This window comes from Gekko japonicus, unplaced genomic scaffold, assembly GCF_001447785.1.
Source record: "Gekko japonicus isolate JY-2015 unplaced genomic scaffold, Gekko_japonicus_V1.1 scaffold7, whole genome shotgun sequence".
Lineage (NCBI taxonomy): Eukaryota > Metazoa > Chordata > Lepidosauria > Squamata > Gekkonidae > Gekko > Gekko japonicus.
This window is the reverse complement of record NW_015159711.1, coordinates 4,010,930-4,023,824: the sequence shown is the minus strand read 5'-3', so window position 1 is coordinate 4,023,824 and position 12,895 is coordinate 4,010,930. Positions and strand designations below refer to the sequence as shown.

The following is a 12,895-nucleotide window of genomic DNA, read 5'->3' as shown; positions in this document are numbered from 1 at the left end:
TTGGTACCTAAATTTTAGCACCAAGCAGACATCCTTGGGGAGGGCATTCCAAAGGTATGTAGTGACCACTGCAATGGCTGCCTTTAACAATTACCACCCACCAAACCTCTGACACTGGTGGAGTCTCTGATAGGCATGGGCACTGATAATTACCTTTGTAAATGGGCATGTTTTCTTTGGCGGTTTCTTGGACAAAACCGTCACTTTAAATTGTACCAGGAAAGAGGTTTTCACTCTTAAGCCTTTCTGCTCTTGCCTTTTCCTTGCCTCCCCTCTTGAATGTCTGGGTCGCTGCTGTCCACTTCCTTTGCTGCTCCTGAGCATCAGAAGTGGGAGCACACCAAAACGGGGTGGAAGAGGTCCCTTTGATTAGCGGCTACAGGTGCAAAAATATATATATCCCCGATAAAATATTGCCCTCAACAGCTGCCTGAGATCACATGATTTCTGTGTCTTTTGCTGCTTACCTCTAGCTTGCTTGCTACCCCACTTTCTGCATTATGTTAAAATTTAAGTTTTCAGGGAATTTCTTTTTCCTTTTTCAGAAACTTCCTGAGAAGGAGATGGGCTACAGTGAGTATTTTTGCCAATCCATCCCACTGTTATCTCGCATGCAGGAGTTCTAGGGCCACAGTCCCGTTGTTGTCTTAGCTGCTCAAGATACTGTTTGTTTTTAAATCATTGTTATCTATCCCCTTTCCAGTACATTTCACAAATTTAAAAACTTGTTTTCTGCTGCAGTTGTCTACAAAAACTACGCTGCTTTTTAAAAAAATCTGTAAATATATTGAAATGCCATCTGTTGACTGTTGAGTAGCCAAGTAGTTATCAGATTTTGTTTTCAAATCAGCCATCTGTGTAGTAATATTTGTGTGTGTGTTGATATGTACAACTATACTAAAAAGTTCTTTGTTTCCTTTTATTGATGGCTTAGCTGAGTTCACAGGGCCCCCCAAGAAGCCACCCAGATTTGTACCACAGGTATGTACTTATATGTCAACCCACAGCATGTTCCTTCGTTTCCATTGTGGTGCTGGTCTCTGGCCTGATACAGATACAGTATTCAGGCATAGGTGGCGGTTAAGGTAGGTGTCGACAATATTACAATAAATGCCCCGGAAAACTGTGGAAATTGAGGGCTGACTGAGCTACTATCTCAAGATGTGTTGGACCACTGGGCTAAGAAGGGTTTTGAACATGGGGTTTCCACAGCCACTGTGGGCCTGCCTCTCACCAAGGAAGTCATGTATCTCTGCCATTCACATAAGGGCAAGAGAAGGCTAGAACCCATCTCCCAGGTATCCCAGCTGTGTTCAGACAGTTTTTTATATGGATAACAATTTCACCTTGTGAGCCCCCCCCCCCACGAGATGACATGGTATGGCCTGCATACACCACCATGAGAATAGAGGCCGTGAGAATGGAAGGCACAGCGTTCACCAGAAATTTGCAGATCACGCATGCCTTAGCACATAAGTGGACCACTAGAGAAGTGCCGCCATGGATTTGAGTGGGCCCAAAGTCCTTATCCCCAGAAGAAGGCACTTCCTTCATCTCTAAAGACATAAGAGATGTCCTGCTGGATCAGACCAGTGGTCCATCTAGTCCAGCATCCTCTCTCACACAGTGGCCAACTAGTTCCTCAGAACATGGTTCCCTGGGCCGGCCATGCGCGCCTTTTTCTATTTGGTCTCTTTGCAGGGCAAGTAACTCTGCTCTTTGTCTGTATCAGGTTAGTCTGGATCATTCACTCACTCCCCGTGTGGAAACTATGGTTGCTAACTCCAGCTTAGAAAATTCCTGGAGATTTGGGGGTGGTGCCGAGGGAAGATGGAACTTAAAGAGGGGAGAGACCTCGGGGAGGATATGATGTCACAGTCTGCCCTCCAAAGCTGCCACTTAATTCAGGGGAACTGATGTGTGGAGATCTGTTATGACTCTGGGAGGACTCCAGGCCCCATTTGGAGGTTGGTAACCCTAGCAGAAGGAGCTCCGGTGGCTCAAGTGGTTAAGACGCTGAACTGCAGGCTGTGGAAGGTCAGTAGTTCAGCAGTTTGAGACCCGAGTTGCCGCATGACGGAGTGAGCGCCCGTCTCTAGTTCCAGCTCCTGCCAACCTAGCAATTCGAAAGCAAGAAATTGCAAGTAGATAAATAGGTACCACTTCGGTGGGAAGGTAACAGCGTTCCGTGCGCCTCGGTGTTTAGTCATGCCGGCCCCATGACCACGGAAACGTCTTCGGACAGCACTGGCTCTTTGGCTTTGAAATGGAGATGAGCACTGCAACCCTAGAGTCGGACTCGACTGGCTTTCGAGCAAGGGAACCTTTACCTTTAACCCTAGCAGAAACTCAGCAGAATTGACTCCTTTTGGAAGAGGTTTGCCTAGAATCCTGGCTCATGCAGAAGCGTAGAGTACGGGCTCCTCTGAGGGCAGATGGCACACCTTTTCACATGCTTTCCTTTTCGGATCTTAGTGTGCTTCTGATTTTCATTTTCTAAAAAAAAGGTCTCTGGTAGAAGGAGTTTGGGAAAGCCTATTCTAAATGATCCTATCCTTTTCAGATGTCACTTCAGCCAACTCCTACGGCCAACTTTGACCGAACGGACGATGCTGTATACAGCGATGTCATGGACCTGGTGAAGGCCGTTTTGCAGCTTAAGAACGAGGTCAGCAACCATCCACCGGAGCGATACATCCTGGTTGTGAAGGTAACAGGAAACTTGCCACCACCTTTGGGGCAGCGAGGAACTGGGAAAAGTTCACGGAATGGGACATTTTGGGGGGGCGATATTTATTACCCCTGTGTATGGGATCCTGAGGATGAACAGTGGGGCCAGCCCTGGGATGCTTGTGAGCTTCCCAGAAGTGTCTTGGTTGGGCTGTGCACAAGACAGAACTCTGGACCAGAAGCATCAGCTCTGACTCAGCACGGGCTGCTTAAAGCAGCCATGCCGCAAATTAGAGTTAGGGAGCTGCTGCCATGGACATAAGCCAATTATATCTAGTATTTATAGAATCTATTATTTATTTATTTATTTAAACATTTATACCCCGCCCTCCCCGCAAGCGGGCTCAGGGCGGCTTACAAGGGGCATATGCCCATATATAAAACCAGATAAAACAATAAAATCATAGATACAAACAACAATAACAGTAATAAAGTGCTTTTTGTAAGCAGATGGTCTTAAGTGGTTTGATGGCATCTACAAATCCTCCCCAATGGGGTAACACTGTCCAGCAGATGGTTAAAGCCAGTCCCGCATTATCAATGCCACGCGGTTTGTGGCGGAACTTCCAGGGCGATTCCTAGTCCCGATGGTATTGCCACCGTTGATGGTGGTGGCAGCGGCGGCCCCTATGCAAAAGCCTGGCGGAAGAGCTCCGTCTTGCAGGCCCTGCAGAACTGCATAAGGTCCCGCAGGGCCCTGATCTCCTCCGGGAGCTCGTTCCACCAGGTAGGGGCCGCCACTGAGAAAGATCTGGCCCTGGTCACAGCAAGCTTTACCTCCCGGGGGCCTGGAATCGCCAAGCGATGTTGGGTCCCCGACCGAAGTGCTCTTGGGGGTATATATTATTGATCTCTGATCATGTAAAGAGCTTTGTGATGCATTTGGACCCTTCTTTGTTATTAGAGAAGCAAGATGCTGTTGTGACCAAGGCTGCTTTCCTCTGTTACATCCAGTCTGTAAACGGTGCTTCCAGTTTGGCAGAGCCTCTTTGCTCCTGTAATCTCTCAGAAGGATTAGCATAACGTGCGCTGTCCTTGAAGACAATTCAGAAGTTTCAGCCAGTACAAAATGCCAATGTGTGTGTAATACCTAACCATATGGCACATGTACTGAGGTGCTTCCCAGCGAAATTGAGATGCTGGTTCTTCCCCTTAGAGCCATGCACAACCCGGGGTCCGCATGATGGAAGAACTTGCGTCTCCTGTTACAGACCTGCCCTGTGGCTCAGATCAGTACAGGTTTCCCTTCTGACTGTCCTTGCTACACGATTAGTGTGATGGTCCCCAGCTAGAAACTGGGCATTTTCAGATATTGCACTGACGTTACGGAACACCTTGCCTGTGGGTGTTCACTAAGCCCCCTCCCTGGTGACCCTTTCGAAAGGCCGGAGAGACTTTTCTTTCTCAAAGAGTATTCTGGTGATAATTAAGCAAGTGGAAGAGGTGATCCTGGATTCAAGTATGTGGTGAAGTGGGGGGAAGGACGCGTGGACTGATAATCCGGGTGGCAAAGCCTCATGTCCGGAGCTACGCAGAGAAAAGCCTTCCTGGCCAGCAGCTGTCAGGAGCCTTGACTTTGTGCTTTTTGTCCTCCCCCCGGCAGAATGTTGGTCTCTCTCTTCGGAAGCTCATTGGGAGCGTAGATGACATCCTTCCGGCTTTGCCCGCCTCTTCGCGCCATGAGGTGGGTCTCAGCAGCAGGGGTCGATTCGGGGGGGATCGCGGGGGATCGCCGTTCCCCCGGGTGAGGTGCGGGGCACACGACGAAGCCCCGCCCCCTGCTTCCGGTCGGGGTAAAATGGCGATTTGACGCACCCTGTAAGTGCTCAGGGTGGACGGGTGTTCCTTACAGCAGTTTGGACTGTATTTTGGTCCAACGCGGCTTCCCCCAGGCAGGGGGAATGACTGGCAGGCATCAAGACCCAAGAGAGAGTTGAGATTGGTGTGATCAAGTCTCGGAGGAGGCTTGTATTACACTTTGATCCCCTCTCCCAAAGCGGGCGAGCGCATTCAGGGGGTGTGGCCTTATGACACACTTCCGGTGATGTCAGGGGGTGTGGCATATGCTAATGAGTTATGCTAATGAGTTCCCCTAGCTCTTTTTCTATAAAACGACCCCTGCTCAGCAGCAAGTCCTCTTTCTTGCCATTGGGTGAGGCTGCCCCACGGGAGCCTGAGAAAGCTATCTCAGATAGTAGGAAAGTACTCGATTTTCCCAGTGTCGGGGAAAGCGCTAGAAAACCGGGGGGGATTGCGGGGGTGAGTCCGCTTCGATACGGGAGACAGATGTGGCCGTCTGATCAGTCCTTTTAAATGCGATAGGGAACTGTGGTGAAACCCGATCCAAATGACCGTGTGACCACCGCCTCAGAGGGCCTGTGCTTGCTGGGAATCCTTCTGAGATATCTCTCAAAGGATAACAATAAAGTGCTATTAAGGTACAATTGACTTGTGGTGTTTTCAGTGCAAGAGATGAGCAGAGGTGGTTTGCCCTTGCCTTCCTCTGCATAGCAACCCAGGACTTCCTTGGTGGTCTCCCATCCAGGTACTAACTGTGGCCAACTCTGCTTAGCTTGAGGAGCTCAGGCTAGTCTGGGCTATTCAGACTGCTATGTCAAAGGATACACATGGCAAAACCTGTGCGCATTAATATTCTGTGTGGACTTCCTGCCTCAGAGGCCATAGCTCAATAGTGGTAGACTCGCTTTGTGTGGAGAAGTTCTCACCCTCAGGCCAGGCATCTTCCACTAAAAGGAGCCTGGGTTTCGCTTGGCGAGCCACTGCCAACCAGAGTGGACAGCTGTGAGCCAAAAGGGCCAATATCTGACTCAGTGTGGTAGCTTCCTATGTTCATTCATTAGCTATGGCAGTGAAAAGTTCTGTCAAATTGCAGCCAATTTACAGGGACTCCACAAGGTTTTCAAGGTAAGAGGTCAACAGAGGTGGCTCGCCATTGCCTGCCTCTGTGTAGCAGGCCTGGTCTTCCTTAGTGGTCTCCCATCCAAGGACTAACCAGGGCTGACCCTGCTTAGGTTCTGAGATCTGAAAAGACTGGGCTAGCGATAAGTGGCTGATAACTCATTAATGAAGAAAAATCCGTATGGATTTCAAATCCCCTCATAGCATCTTCTACACATGTTTATTCCTAGGCAATCATCCCAAACCACTCTCATGGATCACAGTGATACATTACTTAGACAGAAGACTTGTCTCCAAGTGCCCTGCTAGAAAAGGGAAGGGAACTTGCTTTGAGGTGTCCTTTGAGCTCACCTGCTGCTTATGTGTATTGTATTTCCCCCTTTGGCAGATCGAGGGCACTCAGAAACTCCTCAACAAGGACCTTGCTGAGCTGATCAACAAGATGCGCTTGGCCCAGCAGAATGCCATGACCTCTCTGAGCGAGGAGTGCAAGCGCCAGATGTTGACGGCCTCCCACACCCTGGCCGTGGATGCAAAGAATCTCCTGGACGCTGTGGACCAAGCCAAGGTGCGAGCCAACCTGGTGAAGGTCTCTTTTGAGTGACTGAGAGAGCTGGCCTTTAAAACACACACACAAGAACACACACATATATATTTATATATATAGATAAACCCCTCCGGCTCCCCTGACCCCAGTGCAACAAAAACTCTCGTGTCTTTGATTTTGTCATGTCCGTCTTCTGAGAACAAAGGAGGAGACTCCTGAGAGAAGCCATGCTCAGGGCACGGAAGAGACTTTTGTCTTCTTGCGTCCCATAGAACGTGCTGCTAAGGGCAAGGGGGGGATATGTGCATTAATGACCCGTATCCTCTGGTGGGGGATACTTAAGGCCATTCAGTGGGGCTTTCTGAACCTGCACCACTAATGCTTTCACGGAAAGTGGGTTCCTGTATTATGATCTGCTTCCTTTTGGGTACCCGTGACAGTGAGAGGTACCATCTGTCTGGCTGGCGAAGCAGATCAAAGGCAGGTGTGGGTGGGGCGGCTCGTGGGCCCCACGCTGTTCTCAGGGTAAGCCAGAGAAGAGTGGGTCAAGGTTGCTCCTTGGTTGTTCCGAGGGTTTTAATGGCCAACGGGGAAAAGGAGACTTGCTAAGCGAGTCTCTTGATTGGAGAAATTTCCCATTGGGGATACTGGTTTGTTGGAAGAGACTATTTTGCTTCTTTGTACATTGTATAGAACAATTTATTTAACAACTAACAACTGATTTGTGAAGCCCCCTTCCTCCCTAATCCTTTCTTCCTGTCTTTCTCCCTCCTGCTTCCCAGACTTAATTTGAGATGAACCAATGTAGGGGGAATAAATGGATCTCTGTATGATGTAGATCTGAAAGGAAATGTAGAAAAGAAAACATACTAAAATCGTAAGTTTCAAATAAGAACGTAAATTAGTGAAACCACACACACACACACACACCCATGCCTTCAATGAAGCTTGAATCTGGAAATTGATTTAGATTTTTTAAAATATGAGTTGAATTCCCTGGCAGGGTTTTTTAGAAATTAAAAAGGGCTCACAGCCTTGAAACTCAGGCTTCGCTATGAAACGGAAGTTTCATGGAAATCATTCAGGTTTTTGATGCTTTGAAGCCATTCATTCTTTTTAAAAAATCAATTGTGTTGAATGCAGGATCCGCCACCCTCCCCAAAATTCAGAATCCATGTGCTTTTTCTCTTGTGCCTGAGAAGTCGGTTGCTTTTCTTTTCTTAAAGAAAAGGCCTGGAGTGAGGTCAGCTGCTGACCTGAGAGCTTCTTTGTAATATTATCTCGTGTGTTTAGAAAAAGGCAACTAGACCAGAAACCTTTCTGTTTGATATGATCTGTTGGTTTTAAACTGAACATTGTATGTTTTTTTGGGCTCTTGCCACACTCATCTTAACAAAGCTGTTATTTTTTGCTTGAGATAAACGAGGTAACCCAATTCTCTGGCTGATCTTCTCTTTCTTTGTTGAGGATTAAAATTACTTCATGACACAGTCACGTTATTAGTATACATACTTAGCTGTTTATGGGCCCCGGTCACACGGAGCATTAGCCACGCTAGAAAGACGGAAGATAGGCGGATTTTCCAGGCGCGATCACAGCGCCACATCTGGGAAGCGTAGAGCTCCCGTGGCCCACCCGAGGCTTCCCGCCGAAGATGCGGGGTAAAAAACTTGTACCTCTAAGGTACTAGTTTCCGGAAACCGCGGGGCAAGGGCAGGCGTCTGATCGCATTTCCGGTGGCATCCGGCGCCCGCCCATGTCCTTTCGCAAAAAGGTGGGGTTTTTCCAAGTCTCCATGGGATGCGCACAAGCACCCAACGGAGCATGCGCACATTTCAGTTTTTAAAAAAACCCATGACCCCGTTTGCTGCGCCGCTCCACTTCTTTGCCACGTCGTGTGATCCGCATCTCCCCCCTAACCACGGGAGCTCGACGGGACCTCAACCCAATGCCTGACTGTGCAGTCACGTGTTATTTTGCTCCGGGGCAAACAGCCACGCCTCCCCCCCCCCGCATTTTCCTGCCCGTGTGGCCGAGGCCATGGTTCCTCTTCTTCCACCTCCATTTTCTCCTCACAGCACTGTCAGTTCACTTGACTGTAGAAGGAATCATCCTATGAGGTAAATTAGGCCGCGAGAGAGAATATCACTCAAAAGAGTGTCCTGGGATCCCCAGTTCTAGCTTTACCATCAAACTGCTGTGCTATGTGTGGCTCTGAGAGAACGTAGCTTCGTTTGAGAGCCTGCGATTTGCATGAAGAAGATCCTGGCAAGTCCAGCTTCAGAGAGGAAAAGGCCATGGCTGCACGGCAGAGCATATGTTTTGTAGGTTGGAGGTCCAAGATTCAGTTTCCCATTAAAAAGATTACAAGTGCTGGGTCTTGGGAAAGGTCCCCGATACTCTGCTGCCAGTTGGAAGAGATGGTACTTGGCGTGATGGTTATAAAGCAGCTTCATGTATTCTTGAGCCGTTTCCAAGACTGCAGTGTTATGTACAGTAAGATGGGAGATAGTTCCACTGAACTCAGGGGCACCGCTCAGATCTTAACTGTGCCAGAGTTTCACTTAGGGAAGCTTCTCTCTCTCGGCCTCAGCATCCCTCTCCCCCCACCCCACCACCACCACCATTTACAGCATGGGACTAATCATACTGGCCTACCTTTCAGGACTATTGCAAGTATTTCAACAGGATAATGTGAGTAAAGTGTTTTGAATGTTGAAAGCACTACAAAGATACTGACTGTATTATCTTTATTTATTTTCTTTCAATGATTTCCCCCCCCCCCATCCTTCATCCCTTCTTGGAGCCTGATTGCTCTGTGATCTGACAGGCTCCCTACTGCCTTTTATGTATGTTGTTGTTGTTGTTTTAATTTTGAACCCATTGGGGAAAGGACAAATCTTTCCATTTGTATATTTTCTCTTAACTGTGTTTGCATGTGTCGATTCACTTTGCTGTGGAAGGAGGACCCAGCTTCACAAGCATTGTGCACTTCCAATGTACTAGGTAGATAGAAAGCTTTAATTTCCAGATAGGTTTGCACCCCAGCATCTTTCAGGGCTGAAATTCAGTGGGCTGAATCTGCCTGGGGCGTGTGTGGGCTTCCCTGGGGCGGGAGTGGATGGGCTCTGCCTGGGCCATGGCACCATGTCCGGAGAGGGGCTTGCATTCCCCAGTGGTGGTGCAAGCCAATGCTGTGATCAGACTGCACTGGTCTCTCCAGTCACAGAATATGTGCCACTGGTCTCCCACTGCCAAGCAACGCCACAGCAGGATGTGCTTGTGCACGTACACACCTCAGCACTGACCAGCCAAGCCCAAGAGGTACATACAGTCTGGCACATCATCAGTGCTCCATATATGTAGGAGTCTAGTCCAATGTAGGTGATGCCGGAGACGTCTTCCTGAAGGTTGCCAGGGTGTTCTAAGTACTGGAATGCAGAGCAACTGCTTCTTGTCCCCCCCAGTGAAATACATCAGCCTCTTGGATTCACTGCATAAGACGAAAGAATTCCTAGGATGCACCATGAAAAGGAGTTGAATGGTACCAGTCGTATAACAGAAGCAAAGCGGTTGCTATGGAAATGACCACAGAAATCAAATCAGATGTAATTTCTCTGCGGACGGAGGAGGAGATGTGAAAAGACCTTATTATTATTTTTAACAAATGCAACATTTTATGAGTACAATGGGAGGGGGGGGATTATGTATCCTCCATGCTGTTCTACAGTGGATGGATAATAGTGTGCAACTCAACCCTGCCTCCCTCAGCAACCTGGCCAATTTCCCTCTGCAGCCGTCTTTTTGAAGCGATGCCACAGGATGACAGGCCCCGTCAGGGACAAACATCTGCCTGGGAGGCTGTCAGAAGGGAGCCTCAGCAGGGCAAAGTGAGGTTAGAACGTTGGGCTGGAATCTGGGAGGTCTGGGTTCAAGTCCCCGCTCTGCCATCAAGATCTCTGGAGTGGCCTTGGGGATAAACATGGGGAGAAGACAGCAGTGCGTCCCACCCTGAGTTCCTTGAAGGAGGTGGGGGGGAGGGCAGAAATGTACTAGGTAGATGGGGGGGGGAACCACAATAACCCATAGGGGGTCAGGACCAGTGTTCCCTCTAAGCTGAGTTGGTGTGAGCTAGCTCACAGTTTTTTAGCCTCCGGCTCACACATTTTTGCCTTAGACTCAGGAAGGATGGCTCCAGAGCAAACTAATTTATGCAGTAGGCAAATTGCTCGCTCACGACTTTAATGCCAGTAGCTCACAAAGTTGAATTTTTGCTCACAGGACTCCACAGCTTTGAGGGAACATTGGAGGACTCGTGACTACTTTCCTGCCACTACCCCCATGAGGTCTTTATTGGGGGCTAAGTGAAAAGATGGAGCCTGTCCCAGAAATGTTTTTGAGCCCCTCGTTTCTACCGTTGTTTTGAGCACTTTGATGCAAAACCGTTCTCCAGGAACTGGCGGCAGCAGTGCCACAAAGATGAGGCAACCAGTCCACCACCCCTCGCACAGAGGAAGGAGTATCCCATGCAGAGGAAGGATCCATGTTCCGATACTCATCTAAACGTTGCATTATTCCCAGTGGGACGTGTCTCTGGGTGTGTACCACCACGCGAGGGAGCGCTGGCCCGGCTGGCTTAGCAATGGGGCCCAGCTTCCTCTTCTCTAGCCCTGAACACCAGTGGCAGATCAGGAGATGGGTGGCTGGAAGCTGGCATGATGAATGTGGGGGAGGGGGTTTTTTTTTCCTGTCGAGCTGTGCCCTCCACCCACTGGCAACTTTCATGGCACCTAACCTCTCAAGAAAATTTGGCCCAGAACTAATAGATAAGCAAAGCTTTCTTTCCTTTTTTCCATTTCAAAGCGGACTTCTTTTTCATTCTTCAAAATTCCTCCGTGCCATTGGAAATCCTCAGTGGCCTGTAACCTGAGCTCTGTGTCTTTTGTAAACATGCATTTCTTATTCAGATTCTTGGGATGGATCTCAGCTCTTCTTCTTTTCTTTTAAAGCAGCACCATGCAGCCTTGGGATGCTGAGAACAGAGTAAAATGGTGTAGGCAGCATTTGGCCAACTCTTTTAGAAGCAAGAGGGGGGCTTTGCCTCTCAGTATATGTGGAGCATACAACCCTCACCCCCACTCTTCCTTGGATAGCACAGAGTGGTTCACATGGATTCCCATGGGACTTTTCCCAGTGTAGACTGTAGGTTGTGGATGCACCTCAGAGCTCATCCAGTGTGGCTCCAACCCTGGAATTAGCAGATGTTGATTCACTGCTGCACCACATGATAAAGGAGTGGATGTGCTGAAGATAGATTGCTAAGCAAGCTGGTTCTCGAAATTCAGTCACACTTTGCCGTAACCTGGAAATGGAACCTAGGATGGGGCTATGCAGATGAAGGGCAAGTCTATTCAAATAAGAATGGGCTTAATGCTAAGTGGCTAGGGTTTCTGGAGCTATGAAGCATAGGGTTGCTCCACTGCCAGTGCAGCACAGGGAGAATTGTCATTGGGTGATTTCCCACAAGCGCTGCTCCACGCTCACTCTTCTCTTTGGCCCGATGGTATGTGTCAATTTCACACAAGCTGCTGCGCGACCGCATTTTGCCCCGCAGCTTTGTGCGATTTTCCCCGTGTCTACTCAATCCTGTTTTTTGAGGATTGAGTAGACGCGGGGAAAATCGCACAAAGCTGCGGGGCAAAATGTGGCCGCAGCTTGTGTGAAATTGACACATACCATCGGGGCAAAAGGGAGGAGTGAGCGCGGAGCAGCGCTTGTGGGAAATCACCCATTGTTTGGAAGCTCTGGGAGACCCAGGGTGATTTCCCACTAGCGCTGCTCCGGGCTAACTCATCCCTTTTGCCTCGATGGTAGGTGTCAATTGCACACAAGCTGCTGCGCTGCCTCATTTTGCCTCGCAGCTTGGTGCGATTTCCCCTGCGTCTACTCAATCCTCAAAAAACAGGATTGAGTAGTGCATCTACTCAATCCTCAAAAAACAGGATTGAGTAGACGCGGGGGAAATCGTACCAAGCTGCGAGGCAAAATGCGGCTGTGCAGCAGCTTGTGTGAAATTGACACCTACCATCGAGGCAAAAGGGACGAGTTAGCCCGGAGCAGCGCTAGTGGGAAATCACCCCCAGGTTCACCTCCTGACTCTGCCATGGAAGCTCACTAGCTGACCCTGGGCCTGTCACTCGCTCTCAGCCTACCATACCTCAAAAGGGTGAGGATAAAGTAGAGGATAATTATGCATGTTGCCTGAACTCTTTGGAAGAAGGGCAGGGTTTTAAAAAATGTAATAAATACATACATCACCGGTAGCAGCTCATAAAAGTTTTTCTTAGCAAGCCGAGGCTCTTCGCCAGTCTGCAAATTTCCCTCCCTGCACCACCAGCTACAGTAGCAGTAACGCCAGGCAAGTTTAAGTTTTAAAGATTATTCAAGTTCCAAGTCCCTGTTATTGTTACAATTTTTAAAAAAAAAAAAAATGCCTGGCTCTACTAGCTGAGAAAGGATCCAACTCCAGGTAAGGAGGAGCCTCAGGTAAGAGATGCTTCTGATCTGGGATCCTCTTGATGTTGACAGCTTAGTGGGGAGCCATCAGGTAGGCGAAGAAGAATTTGTGTGGCAGCTGCTGCGGATGCTCATGGTGTTGCCCTCTGTGGGGGAGTGGACTGCTCCTCAGCTGCCCGGATG

The 12,895-nt window shown here is 48.9% G+C and overlaps 1 protein-coding gene across 1 annotated transcript in view; it reads left to right on the top strand.

The window, feature by feature from the left end:
- The window catches only part of PTK2B (protein tyrosine kinase 2 beta), a 65,920-nt gene extending 59,352 nt beyond the window's left edge, over nucleotides 1–6,568 (top strand). The window contains exons 26-30 of the mRNA XM_015413346.1: nucleotides 546–573; nucleotides 935–972; nucleotides 2,564–2,710; nucleotides 4,334–4,414; nucleotides 6,038–6,568. Of these exons, the coding sequence (XP_015268832.1) occupies nucleotides 546–573; nucleotides 935–972; nucleotides 2,564–2,710; nucleotides 4,334–4,414; nucleotides 6,038–6,253 (510 nt within the window). The 3' untranslated portion in view covers nucleotides 6,254–6,568. The remainder of the gene's footprint in view (nucleotides 1–545; nucleotides 574–934; nucleotides 973–2,563; nucleotides 2,711–4,333; nucleotides 4,415–6,037) is intronic.
- The last annotated feature ends 6,327 nt before the right edge of the window (nucleotides 6,569–12,895 follow it).